Source organism: Acanthochromis polyacanthus, chromosome 11 (assembly GCF_021347895.1).
Source record: "Acanthochromis polyacanthus isolate Apoly-LR-REF ecotype Palm Island chromosome 11, KAUST_Apoly_ChrSc, whole genome shotgun sequence".
Taxonomy (NCBI): domain Eukaryota; kingdom Metazoa; phylum Chordata; class Actinopteri; family Pomacentridae; genus Acanthochromis; species Acanthochromis polyacanthus.
In genome coordinates, this window is record NC_067123.1 from 27,736,209 (window position 1) to 27,750,778 (window position 14,570).

A 14,570-nucleotide genomic window follows, 5' to 3' on the forward strand; every position below is an offset into this window, starting at 1 on the left:
TCCATATGTGCTTAAGGGGAGACAGTACAGGTGAATAGGTTACAGTTTTAATTCATAGATATCAGTATGAAACTTTCTCATCTTTGTTTTACAACTTTTCTGAAATCCAATTTTTAAACATGCAAATGGGATATTAGATATTTTAAAATGTCCTGATTTGCATTCGTTTCCAGAACAGGAATCTGAAGTTATGATCAGCTTCAAAATTTTTGTTTTACTGCGCTGGCGAATTAGAGCGAAAGGTTTTTACAGAAAGAAATTTGAATATCCTTTTTTTTTAAAAAAAAATCACTCCATAAATCTGAAAATGCAGTCACAGCAAGAAATTCATTTTTGCCGAGTAAAATGTTCTATAAACCCGGATGTGAATGATATATGAATATATCCCACTGTAAAGACCTTCAGAATATATCACGAAATAAAAAGTTTGTAAGTGCAGATATCTGGCTCAAAGTATGACAAAAAAAAAACTCTGTCAGCCAATTGCATCCGACGGCATCAGTGACATGAATAAAGTTCTTCATCCAGCACCCTCTGTCCAGCATTGCAGTCAAAGGTTCTTTGTCTTCCAGACCAGTGTCTTCTTCTAGCACCTTCCTTAATGTTGTGCTAGGCCTGCCAACCCTTCTGACAGCATCAGGTTTCCATAGCAGTACTCGACAAACTGCTTTGTTGCGTGTCACCACATGTCCAGCCAGGGCTAGTCTGCGTTGTCTAATGATAGTTGACAAGCGTGCATGTGGACCATATAGCAAGTTGTTGGTGAGGTCCGATTTCCAAGAGATGTTTTGTGCCATCCGTAACATTCTGGTATAAGTCACATCTATTCTTTTTGAGAGAGTCTTCGATAGTGACCAGGAATCAGATCCATAGAGTAAGACGGATTCTACTGACGCCCTGAATACTCTCATTTTGGTTGTCGTTTTAATAGGGCATAAGGCTTTATCAGTTTTTGTTTCTATATCATGAGCTGTGTTAGTCTAGCCTCCAAGATATAGGAAATCAGCAACTTTTTCAATTTCAGACTGATCTCGTGCATGCAATGTTTTTTCAGATGTTGGGTTAAGGTGCATGGATTTCATCTTCCCAGCATTCAGGAAGAGTCCAATCAGTCTTGTGTCTCGCTCTACCTGATGCAGAAGGTTTCCTGCTTCACTGAAGTATTTTCCAGGAGGGCGATGTCATCTGCGAGCACAAGGTCTGAGAGGACTTCTTCAGGATGTCTTCTACTTGGATGATGCTTTAGGGTCAGGCCATCGGAGGGCAAGATTGCATTCCTCAGTGTATAGTCTACGCAGATGACAAAGAGGAAAGGTGCTAGAGGGTCTCCTTGAAGTATTCTGTGTCTATGGAGAAGAGATCTGTGTTTGCCTCAAGAGTCTTGACTAGAGCAGTAGTGTTGACATACATAATTTTTATTGCTTCAACAATAGGAGGAGGGATTCCATGTCAGTAGAATTAGGAACATTTTGTTTCTTTCGATTGAGTTGAAAGCCTTCTTGAAATCAATGAATACCAGTATTGCTAAGAAACTCACTTTGAGAAAACCACCTCAAAGATAAGTATTGTAACTGAGATCCGCAGACACAAAGCAACAAAGTTTAGTAAAACAAACACCTAAATGTGCACTTTGGATGTTTTCCTTCTGCAAAATATCAACCAACATATGAAAAAATGGCTTCCAAACCAGAAACTAGATGGTAGAATAAGTTAGAGGTTTATGGTGCACTACAACTGTGTATGTGTTTCATGCTGATATATATTTCTGTGTCTGCAGATGGTCCAGACGAGCAGAGCTGTGATAGAGCTCTCCGATGGACTCCATGACAAGATCCTCCATATACAGTCAACGGGTATGTAGGCGTGTGTGTGTTGGTGTATTAGTGTGTATGTGAGATGCTGATATGTGGAACGTGTGTTATTATGTGTGTGTAATGAGGAGAAACCAGACTATTCCCATATTCCTGATCTACTCGTAACAACTCTCAAACAGCCTCTTCAATAGTGCTTTAGATACCCTGCAGCATTGCTCTTTTGTCATTAGCCCTTTCCTTTCCTTTCCTTTCCTTTCCTTTCCTTTCCTTTCCTTTCCTTTCCTTTCCTTTCCTTTCCTTTCCTTTCCTTTCCTTACCTTTCCTTACCTTACCTTACCTTACCTTACCTTTCCTTTCCTTTCCTTTCCTTTCCTTTCCTTTCCTTTCCTTTCCTTTCCTTTCCTTTCCTTTCCTTTCCTTACCTTTCCTTACCTTACCTTACCTTACCTTTCCTTTCCTTTCCTTTCCTTTCCTTTCCTTTCCTTTCCTTTCCTTTCCTTTCCTTTCCTTCTCCCACCATATTTTTTCCAGTTCCATCTCCTGCAGACATCTGCCTAATCACCAGTGTTACACAAGTTTAGATGAGAATTGTTATGGACTTGGAAAGTTCACAGCCTGGCTCTCAGATCAGGCTCAATCTGCAGCACCTGTGTGATTGAGCTCAGCTGTGTGCTGTTACCAATCAGCTGGGCGGGGATATAAGGCGGGATCTCCCAACTGCTCTGTTGGTTGGGGGTAGGCAACGTGGAAGACCCGACACCATCAGTTGGCCTTCTTTCTAGAAACCTTAGTGTCGTCAGTGCACAAAATCTAGCACTTCCTTCTGTTTTGGGGAATCTTTTTCTTTTCAGGGGTTTTAGCTTTTGTTTGGTCTACCACTGTGGTAGATTTAGTCGGGGATAGTGCTATTTAGCCATACCCTATCCTCTTTTAGACCACAGAACCCCATTTTGCTTGTTTGTGCAGTTTTTGTTAGTTTCACCCGTGAACAACCTTCTTTCATTTCATTTGTCTGACACACAGAGGGGGGTGTAACAAGGATGTTTACTGGCCCAGTTCATCTGTATGTTTTGGATGGCATTGGCTTAAAGCTGCTGTCCGGAGTTTCCGTTTGTTTTCAATTTATGTATCATTTTTTAACAAAGCTTAAATGTGTTAGTCTAGTTCGATACTATAATATAAAGTTAGTATAACGCGATATGAAAATTTATTCCTGAGCTCCGCCTTCCTCTCATAGACCCTCATGTTATTCCAAAAAGCGCCGGTTGCTGCCGACCAATCAAGTTCGAGCTTCAGCTTTGTCATGCTGTCAATCAACGGTTACGCGCACAGCAAGCAAGCCCATGCAGAGGTGGGTGAGCTATGCACTACGCAACCGCGCGCACATTTGTTTTGCTTGTGGAGGAGAGAGCATCAGGGCTCAGCCACTTCCAGAAAAGTTACCAATCCCACAGCTTGTCAGGCCAAGAGACTGCAGGACGTTTTTTGGCTCGGGGTGCTCGCGTCGCTCCCCGACCACGGCCTCCATAGCCCGCCTGACGGCTTCGTTTAGATGCCCGACCTCTGGAGGAAGATGTTGGGGCGTCTGGGACATACTCTTCGTCAGAGGAGTCATGCAATTCTGAACTCTAGATAGAAATAAATAAACAATGTAACACATATACACGCGTAAATGCACTAAGTTTGATAAACAACGTCATCGAGAGGGATACACGAGTGTAATCACATACTGAAACTTTACTCGTTCGTCCTAGCAGATTCATGTTATTTTGATATTAGGACAAGTTAGACTCAATATAGAATTCTAACGTAATTCCTTTATTATTTACTAAATGTACTAAATGTAGAAGAGGGGAAAACAGCAAAACAGGCGAGATGCTGCAGCACTCCGGGCACTTCTCTCATGTACTCTGCGCGTGCACAAATAAAGGGGCGAAATCAGAGGGAGGGAGGGTGGGACCAACAGTGTTTTGGGAGACGCTGCGATTCAAACTCCGGACAGCAGCTTTAAACTGGAACAACTCCCATCATCAATCACCTTTCTGTCTCTTCAGTGAAGGGCACAATATCTGACCCACTGATATCTTTTCTGTGATCTTTGGCAGAGGTTTGTTTATTTCAGCAGGGCCCCTTGGGTATTCTGAATTTAATCGGCCAGACTGTTGTCATAGCAGCAATAAACAACCCCGTGAACACACCACACACGTTACCCACATCACGATCCTCACCCCGATTCAGTCTCTGGCTGTCACCCAGGAGACTCTGATTGACATTGAGAAATATTAACCAGAGGCTTGGCAGAAAAAATGAAAAGACATTCACAGTACATATTGTATATGTGAGTCTCTAGGTGATGGCTGCAGGTTTAGATGTCAGATGTTCACTAAAAAGTGTTTAAAAAGAAGTCTTGAGACAGACATTTAAGCATCTATGTGTTTACTAAAAATTTTATGGGTTGAAATGTTTGCAGGATAGTCTGCTCTTTCAATTCCACCCATGAGAAAAGTGTGAATAGAAAACACAAAATGAAGGAGAACTAAAGATAAACCTGAAGTGAAATGATATTTTGAGAGGAGGATGATGGTTCAGCTGAGACCGCTGTAGAGAGTAAGAGAATATTTGACGGAGATGAATGTTGTTTACAAATTTGCAGCCTTCTCCACTCGGCTCCCAGACCGCTCATCGCATCCTCCGCTGGACTTTATTTTAGGTTTTCTGAGGCCATGGCTTCACTCAGTGATCAGATACTATGTGACATATTCATCTGCAGGTACGACTGCAGCAGCGGAGGTCACGTACTGCTGTGATACTGTCGTACCGCTTTGCACTCTGTCGAGAATTTTTTTTTATCATGTGTGATCACATGTAAACAGAGTGAGATATGAAAGTGTGACAGTCTGTGTTGTCAGCCCAGTGCCGGCATGTTCATCTGATAAACAGCAGCCGCAGAGCCCGAGGCCTGATCTAAAGAACAAAGCTCTTCCTGTGTGTACAAAAGTAAAGATGGTGATCAGGTGACTCCAAGGCGGAGGTCCACTCCTCAGTCTACTGTAGGAAGAGGGGGTGGGCAGCGAGAAGGCATAAACGGGTCACTAGGAGGGAGCTAGGGGACGGCTAGTGGCAGAGATGGATGTCTAGAAGTTACATCAGAGCCCAGAGATGAAACGGAGAGGGAGACAGAAGCTGTGGGAAGATGAATGGATAGCTGGAGGCAATGCTGCGAGGAAGACAAGGACACCAAGGGAGAAAAGAGAGAGAATCCACCTCAGCATCAGGATATGTGGTGTGTGTTGTGCAATCGGACTATATATATATATATATATATACACACGTGGACAAAATTGTTGGTACCCCTCAGTTAAAGAAGGAAAAACCCACAATTCTCACTGAAATCACTTGAAACTCACAAAAGTAACAATAAATAAAAATTTATTGAAAATTAAATAATCAAAATCAGCCATCACTTTTGAATTGTTGATTAACATAATTATTTAAAAAAACAAACTAATGAAATAGGGCTGGACAAAAATGATGGTACCCATAACTTAATATTTTGTTGCACAACCTTTTGAGGCAATCACTGCAATTAAACGATTTCTGTATTTGTCAATGAGCGTTCTGCAGCTGTCAACAGGTATTTTGGCCCACTCCTCATGAGCAAACAGCTCCAGTTGTCTCAGGTTTGATGGGTGTCTTCTCCAAATGGCATGTTTCAGCTCCTTCCACATATGTTCAATGGGATTCAGATCTGGGCTCATAGAAGGCCACTTTAGAATAGTCCAACGCTTTTCTCTCAGCCATTCTTGGGTGTTTTTGGCTGTGTGTTTTGGATGGTTGTCCTGTTGGAAGACCCATGACCTGCGACTGAGACCAAGCTTTCTGACAAGAGGCAGCACATTTCTCTCCAGAATGCCTTGATAGTCTTCAGATTTCATCGTACCTTGCACACTTTCAAGACACCCTGTGCCAGATGCAGCAAAGCAGCCCCAAAACATTACTGAGCCTCCTCCATGTTTCACCGTAGGGACAGTGTTCTTTTCTTCGTATGCTTGGTTTTTGAGTCTATGAACATAGAGTTGATGTGCCTTACCAAAAAGCTCCAGTTTGGTCTCATCTGTCCAAAGGACATTCTCCCAGAAGCTTTGTGGCTTGTCAACATGCATTTTTGCAAATTCCAGTCTCGCTTTTTTATGAGTTTTTTCAGCAGTGGTGTCCTCCTTGGTCGTCTCCCATGAAGTCCACTTTGGCTCAAACAACGACGAATGGTGCGATCTGACACTGATGTACCTTGGCCTTGGAGTTCACCTTTAATTTCTTTGGAGGTTGCTCTGGGCTCTTTGGATACAATTCCAACGATCCGTCTCTTCAATTTGTCATCAATTTTCCTCTTGCGGCCACGTCCAGGGAGGTTGGCTACTGTCCCGTGGGTCTTGAACTTCTGAATAATATGAGCCACTGTTGTCACAGGAACTTCAAGCTGTTTAGAGATGGTCTTATAGCCTTTACCTTTAAGATGTTTGTCTATCATTTTTTTTCGGATGTCCTGGGACAATTCTCTCCTTCGCTTTCTGTTGTCCATGTTCAGTGTGGTACACACCTTTTCACCAAACAGCAGGGTGACTACTTGTCTCCCTTTAAATAGGCAGACTGACTGATTATGTGTTTGGAAACACCTGTGATGTCAATTAAATGACACACCTGAGTTAATCATGTCACTCTGGTCAAATAGTTTTCAATCTTTTATAGAGGTACCATCATTTTTGTCCAGGCCTGTTTCATTAGTTTGTTTTTTTAAATAATTATGTTAATCAACAATTCAAAAGTAATGGCTGTTTTTGATTATTTAATTTTCAATAAATTTTTATTTATTGTTACTTTTGTGAGTTTCAAGTGATTTCAGTGAGAATTGTGGGTTTTTCCTTCTTTAACTGAGGGGTACCAACAATTTTGTCCACGTGTGTATATATGTACACACACACAGAGATATTTTTGGTTTTATTCAGTCATGTTTGAGGAGGTCAAATATACGTCTCATCACTTTTTTTTAATTGAAAGTGTAGCAATAACACCCAATCAATCCCTTGGTTTGTTGCTGTCTGTAGTTAAAAGCTTCAAGTGTGTTTCACTTCTATCACACCATAAAGTTCACTTGCAGTGAGGTGAGAAGTTGAACTACTGGAGTTACCAAAACTGAGATCATCAGGAGGTGATTTGTCATTTTTTCCCAGCAACATGCCTTTCCAGAAACAATATCCTCATCACTCTGGCTCTCACTGTCCAGTTTTCATTGGGACTAATTTTAGTTAAAAAAAAAAAAAAAAAAAAAAAACTTCCTGAAAACAGATGGCAATTGGCCTGTGTCTTATCTAGACTGGGAGGGATAAGCCTGGAAAGAGATCCTATTTTCAATGCTGTGATTACCACAAAAGAAATTCCATTCGTCCTCTCATGCACTGGTATTTGAAAACCAGTGCTGGCTGCCTTTGACCTTATATAAATATGGACAAAGTTTTTCTGAAGAGCAGCTTTGAAGCTCAGAGTCTTCATCATTACGTAGCCATTTCCTGACTTCTCTTAATTCCTGAAAATGAGCAATGAGGTGGAGCGTGACTGGAGCTGACGTAGGTTATAACAACATCTCTGGGCCATGGACTGTCCGATTACAGCAATCACTTTTCTCTCAAAGCAGTCATGCACTTAATTATGCATAAATTTAAGCCTGAACAGGTGATGTATATTAAAATCCACTCCAAGTACAGTTGTCATGAACAGTGAAATTAGCTATAGAGACCAGATTTGTTTTTCGTGTCAGGCTGCAAACATGTTTATTTCCACTGTACAGTTAGGTATTTTAACAAAGGGGTGTATGCGGATCGACTCACTTTTGGAACCAGCATCAAGTGGCCATTTAAGGAACTGCAGTTAAGGAACATCAGTTCTGTGTTTGCAGCATATTTCAGTCCCAGAGGTTGAATTTTGCCATCTACTTGTTAGAGTTGGATTTTTATACTTACATCTGTATTTTGGGATTTATAAAATATGTTTTTTCTTCTTTTGATTGAAAAAAACACATGCTTAAAGACAGTTTTGGTAAATATGCTTATTTATGTGTAATGTTAGCACATTTTGAAATAACAAACAAGACTAAATATAAAACTGTATAAATACGAGGACGGGCATACAGTATTATATGCAAATACGTCCACACATATAGGCTACATGACCTGTTTGCTGGGTTGGAAAATTATGTGAATCACAAGAGAAAATCTTGTGGAAGAGTGCTGTTTTGCATTCCAGGTCTACACGCTGGGATCATCTATGCCATCAAGGGTTATGGTGCCACACCTGATTAAGACACTTTACTGTAATTTGAATGAACTTAACCTTGGTTAGCCTCTGCGGATCAGCTGCCTTCCCCTGGGGGTGCTGACCTGCATAGTGCTGAGACTCTGATTGGGGAGTATAGATTTTACACTTCATGAGACACTTATAAGCTGGCTTGTTTCTTAATGACATCAGACTACAAGTCAGATCTTTCCCATCTCGACCACTCACAGTTCAGATAGCGGATGGGGAGGGAAGGTGATGCAATGCCGCCATCCTGATTCGGTGGCACTGAAGGTTATTTTAACCTCCGGGTTGGGACCCTGTTTCAGTGTGTTTGTCCATGTATGCACACTGTCCCAGTATTGGCTTGGAAATATTGCTCCTTCCTCTGGCTTCGCTTGGTTTCACAGGGAAATGGATAGACACACACACACACACACACACACACACACACACACACACACACACACACACACACACACACACACACACACACACACACACACACACAGTACACTGGCACGTAGGCTTTGAGTTGCCTAGCAACCTTGCGGTAAAGGTTATTATTCAGGCAACTTATGTAGGTGTGTGTGAATGTGGAGCAGTGGCAACGTATGTGTGTGCAGGTGTGTGTCCGTCTTTGCAGACGTTTAGTGACAGAGGGATCGGGTGTGAAGAATTGGTAAATTATACTTGCATCTAATCTAATCTGTTTACTCTTCTGCATTTGTGTGTGTGTGTGTGTGTGTGTGTGTGTGTGTGTGGTCCACCGACTTGGCATGTTTAACGTCTGGGCTCTCGTTGATGGCTCACAGTGATGTGTGCCCCATGTTAACCCACTTCCGGGTTTCCATGGTAACAGTGGGACAGTGGCCCGGGGCGGCCAGAGGAAGACAGACACACAAAACAACTCACTGCACACACTCTAACTAGCCGCCGGCCTGCCTTCTATGATGCTTGTTTGCTTTCTTTCTGCATCTTTCTTCATCTGTCGCTCATATTTTTCATCCACTGTTTACATCATTCCTTCTTTTCATTGCTCATGTTGTTTTTTTCGGTGGTATCTGTAGTTTGGCCAAAAAGTTTCTCAAAAACTACTTGTTTTGACTTCCCCCCGAAATGTCTCATAGTATTAGGTTTGTAAAGATCCATTCTTGACTCCGGTCTCAGTTAGGTGAGATTACCTGGAAGTATACAACAACATTTACTGATATGTACAAAGGCTGACCTCGACACTATCGACTGTAAAGCATCTCCCTCAAGTGGAGGTTCATGAAGACAGGAGAAAAGTCAAGTTGATGTAGTGGTGCTGGAGTAAAGCCTGCAGGTGGAGGATAAAAACTCTCTGACTAATCAGCTTACAGAACTCAGGCGGAAACATCATTGGGCAAATATGATGACTTCACAGTTTGTGAAAGTAGGGACTTGGACAGAATGAGAAAGGAAAAGTGACTAAGAAGATGACAGCGGGAAGAAATTGTAGAAATGAACCAATAGAGAAAAATAAAGGCAAAAGGGTGACAGAATACCTCTTTCATTAGCCAGTGGGAACCAAGCTGTACTGATGCAATCAGACACTCAGAACATTGCTAGTGTTGATGAATACTGCAGGAACAGTGATTCACGCTTCATTTTCTGACCACACACTCATCAGTAACGGCAGGAGTCCTGCATGAGGCTCCCATTTAACAGTGTTGCTCACCTCCAGTTCACGCTTCAATGTATACAGATCATCCCCTGGCTGTTTTTTCAGCCGTGGCTTCATGCAAATAGATTTTTTTTTTTGTTTGGTTTCTCCTAAGCTTACAGTGAAAACAAGTTTGATTGACATTGTCTCTGAGGTCGGTTAAGAAAGCAACAATGAACACACTGTTGTGTTCATGGTGCTGGTAGTTGTCAAATCTTGCAGTATGTGGGCTTTAAAACCTGACAGAGACAAGACCAGAGCATTCATAGATCAATCATCCCAGTGTTCCTGGTTGCTTTTGCTCCACCAAAATCTGCTGTAACTCTTAACAAAAAGTGCTGTGAGGGGGCAGCGCAAAGTTTTGTGTTTTTTAATGAGAAAAGACAGCATGTCACCGCTCTGATGATAAATTATGCGTAGTCACATCTTAGAGAAAGTCAGAATAACACAATATATTATAATATTTTGTATCACTTTGAATACAGCTGTGTATGGAAATGGGAGAATACGACCAAAAAAACACTGCATCAGTGGATACTGTTCATCTGGAACACTGAGACAAACAACTGCTAAAATTACAGTATTTTAGGGATAATTCATTTTAATAATAATACTCTAGAGCTATGCAAGGCAGTGGTCTGTGTTAAATGCCAACATACTCACTGTAACAACCTTGCAAATGTTAAAGAAATGTAATGTTCAGTCTCATTAAGGTTTGCTTGTTAGCTGAGTTATTGAGTTAACCAATTACTCAACATCAGACAAATTGACCAGTTTAGTTCCTAAAGAGTTGCTGTAAATCATGATCCTAATGTATACTTTACATAATAGCATATAAAAGAATGTGACGAAACAGAAAGCATGCAGAGCATTTTATGCAATTAGGAGAAAATCTTACAACATAGACGTACCAGTTAGAAACTACACTAAAATATTTCACAGTGTAATCCGACCGATCACCCTCCATGTTAGTGAAGTCTGGGGTCTGGATTTTATTAGATGGAACAAGCATCCCACAGAGGCAAGCACAGTTCTGTAGGTCCATATTAAACATCACAAGGAAGAACACCAACCCACACATAAAGAGTTCAGCTGTTACCCATCGATGATTACAAGTTTAAAAAAACAACTTCTACATTTTCAAATTGATTCCTCAAGACCCGCTGAAATGTCAGATACTACAAATCTAGGAGTCAGATCAGCCTCGGACAAATGCTCTTCAGCTCAGCCAAATTATTACATCAATGAAAAATGCTTAACTGGACTGTTGGAGGAATCAAACCAAAACTCAAGATATACTTCACTGCTATATATGAACTGTCAGAATAACTTTTTACTGTCAGAGGTGCAAAGTAGAGACAGATCCTGACCGATCACAGACTCAGTGACAGCAGCCGGGCCTCAGAAACGGGAGAAAGTCTGTGGTCACTACATGACAGGTGAGGTAAAGACAGAGACATAATTCCTCCTGAAATGTGACAAATACAGTGACATGAGGCAGGAATACTTTATAAAGTCTGACTTGTTAATGCCAAACTTCACAGAACTCAATGACAATGAAAAGACTCTTTTAGGAGACGGACAGACAGCAGACGTAGCTGCATATTATGTGACTGAATGCCACAAGATGAGGGACACAATTAAAACATCACCGAATATGACAATTTTTTTGACATAGCCTATTGGACCACGCGACACACATGTACACACAACACACATATTTACTGTTTTTCTTCCTTTTTTTGCCCTGCTCTCGCTCCCTTTTATTCTGTTATTAATTCCCCCCATCCTTGATACTGTGGCACTATTGTTAACCAGACTTTCATGCTAGTGAAGCATATCGAATTGTGTCTGCCATGTGTTTTGTCTCTGTAGCCATGGAGTTTCATGAAAAACTGCAAAGCCTGGCATCGAAGGAGGGGCTGAAAGGTTGCAAGGTCAGCCGAGCGCTGGAGAGTTTCAGCTGGAACATCACCATCCTTAAGGTCAGTAACACACTCGCGCTCTTAAAAACAGCCTCGGGTGGCGACCACCACAACATGTTCTGGCCTCGAGCTAGCTGCTCATCTTTTTTTTTTTTTGCGCTTTTTCAACCTCCCCTCCTCCACTTCTGCCCACTATCTCTACCTGCTACCCTTTGTCTTCTTTCTGCCTACTTTTCTATCCGTCCTCCTGCTGCTCAGGGCCAGGCCGACCTGCTGAAACACGCCAAGGCAGAAGTCCAGGAGAACATGAAGCAGGTGCATGATGCTGCGCTGACTGGAAACCTCTCCAAGGAGGGTGCAGGATTGAAAAGAGTCCGCTCCCAAACACGACGAGGCCCGGATGACAAACCCACTGCGAGTGCTAGAGGTCCCTCTGCGTAACGAGAACACGACCTAGCAAATGGAAAAGGACACAGGAGATGATGAATGTAAAAGTCTTCACAATGCAGCCACCTGTCGCTGAACACTGTAGAGCTGCAGAAGTCAATGCACTGCCGGGAGGAGATGTAAGAAATGTGATGGCGGGTAAGATGAATGTAATTAGATTTGAAGCCAAGGTTCAGCTGTTTGTACTGTATTAAACTGTAAATACACCAAAATGTTTATTTCCTATGTGCAATGTTTTGAGGTGTGCCACGAAGAGAAAGATAAACTGCAATTTTTCAAGCTAAATCTCAGCCAAAACCTTTTGGATGATTGCCATCTTAACATACTGGTGGCTTTTACTTCACAACGATTACTAAAGTAGAGTGAGTTCCAAGACTTTTTGTCTGCGAATTAAAAGAAACACACCTTGTCAATCAATCTATGGATGTTTAAGGTCTTCTACCATTATTTCGTGGACCAGTGCAGCCTCTATATGTCTCTCGCCGGCTTATTTCTATTGAGCATCTTCCGGTCCTGGATTGCTGCTCTTCATCCAGTCAATGTGAGGTCCTTTGTCTTGCTACAAAATCCTCCACTTCACCCTTTAAATATTGTCTTACATACAGTATTCTATATTTTTGTATTTTCCTGAAACCCCTGTGCTAATTCAGCCACTCTTACCTGCCATAGAAATCAACTCCACAAGTGTAAACGTCTGCCTCTAGGGAACGTACACTGTTATGTTGAAAGTGCTTACTTTGCGTGCAAAACACTGTACAGTATTTTAATATATAATTCTATCCTTTTGCTGTAAGGAGTATTTTACATAAGTTATTGATGCTGAGTGAAAACATTCCAGGTACATAATATTGGTGCAGTAGATGATGCTTGAGCAGCTGTGTTGAAGGTTCCTCAACAGCCAGGATGGAAATAAACTAGTTTTCAAATGACTGATGCTCGCGCACCTGTTTGTTTTGCTTTGCTTTGATGTGCATTCATTCATAGCGACACATGACATAAGTGGTGCAGAGTGCTGAGATCACCGCTGGGGACACTCGTCTGCTGTATATGAGAAAACAGACCTATGGAGGATAAAAGACTCCAATCAGCTTCCGTTTGTAGCTGCAGGGCTGTTTGGTTGAAAGATAATGATCAAAGTCACGGTGTCACCTGGCAGAATGAAGGGTTTTACATGTTTTACTGCATATTTTAATGTACATGAGGACGGTTTTGTAACTGCTTTCAATCATATCGGATGATCTTCATCATTACGGTTGTCATGGAATTGAAATTATTCAGGTTTCTATTTTCAGCCACGCTGTTGCCTTGAGTACAGATGTTGGAAACGCAGACAGAAATAACAGGGACTGTCAAGAAGTCTGCTACAGACACTGATTATGTCTTGAGGATTAATTCTAATGACTGGTGATTTTTGAACTTTTATCTACTGCCAGGCTAGTTTGAGAGAAATGTCAACAACTGGATGGACTGACCTAACACCACCTGTGGGGAAAAAATCAAGTTTCTTTCACCTTGTTAACATGTCCTTATGGTGGAATCTTCATGAGCAAAATAAGCAGTTGGGGTGGGGATTTTTGCATCATTCTTTGTCAGAATCACTTTCCAGTTTGAACATGTATGAAGGAATTGCTTCAATATTACAGGTTGACACAATGCAGCACAAAATAGCTTGAACACAGTCGTAGGTACGCTGGTGTGCTAGAGCTGCAGTGAGTATACAGAGACATGGGGACTTCATAGATCTGCATATTCTAAAGGAGAAACTACACACATATCTAAGCCATCTTAATTCAGGAAGGGATTATTTGCATGAAAAACTTCTAAATATGTAACTTTGATATACCATAATGAGTTTAAAGAATTAATTAATGGCCAGAGAGGGACTTTAAATAATTACTGGAATAACTTCTCATCCAGTGCCACCATCAACACCATGTTTAAACTATGATGCTACAGTGCTACACATCATAATGTTCACATTGTCATTTTGAGCATTTTAGCATGCTAATGTTGGGGTTTAGTTTAAGGCATGGTTTTGCTTTTGTACAGCCTGATACTGTGACTTTTCTTTCTGAGCCTACTAAAAAACAAAACAAAACTATATTTCTGTCAATTGAGCAATTTCTACAACTGATAAAGACCAGATTATTTGCCCAAAAGCTCCCACACAGCTACTAAGTGGATCTTACTGAGACCATTATCTCAAATGCTGTTTCCAAGCTTCAGTAGAATTTAATTGTTTGACCCTTATTGGTATAAAAAACATATTATACAGCAGCACTGTGTACTTTGACAAACACCAACACAAACTGTTACCTCACGGTCATAAAAGCAAGCAAAGCATCCTCCAATCAAGACAACAGAACTCCA

At 41.4% G+C, this 14,570-nt stretch overlaps 1 protein-coding gene across 2 annotated transcripts in view; it reads left to right on the forward strand.

The window, feature by feature from the left end:
* LOC110955562 (inactive phospholipase C-like protein 2) overlaps positions 1-13,129 on the forward strand; it is a 34,779-nt gene extending 21,650 nt beyond the window's left edge. For both annotated transcript variants that reach the window (XM_022200610.2, XM_051956236.1), the window contains 3 exons: positions 1,778-1,853; positions 11,704-11,813; positions 12,012-13,129. In XM_022200610.2, coding sequence (XP_022056302.1) covers positions 1,778-1,853; positions 11,704-11,813; positions 12,012-12,194 — 369 coding nt within the window. In that variant the 3' untranslated portion in view covers positions 12,195-13,129. The remainder of the gene's footprint in view (positions 1-1,777; positions 1,854-11,703; positions 11,814-12,011) is intronic.
* The last annotated feature ends 1,441 nt before the right edge of the window (positions 13,130-14,570 follow it).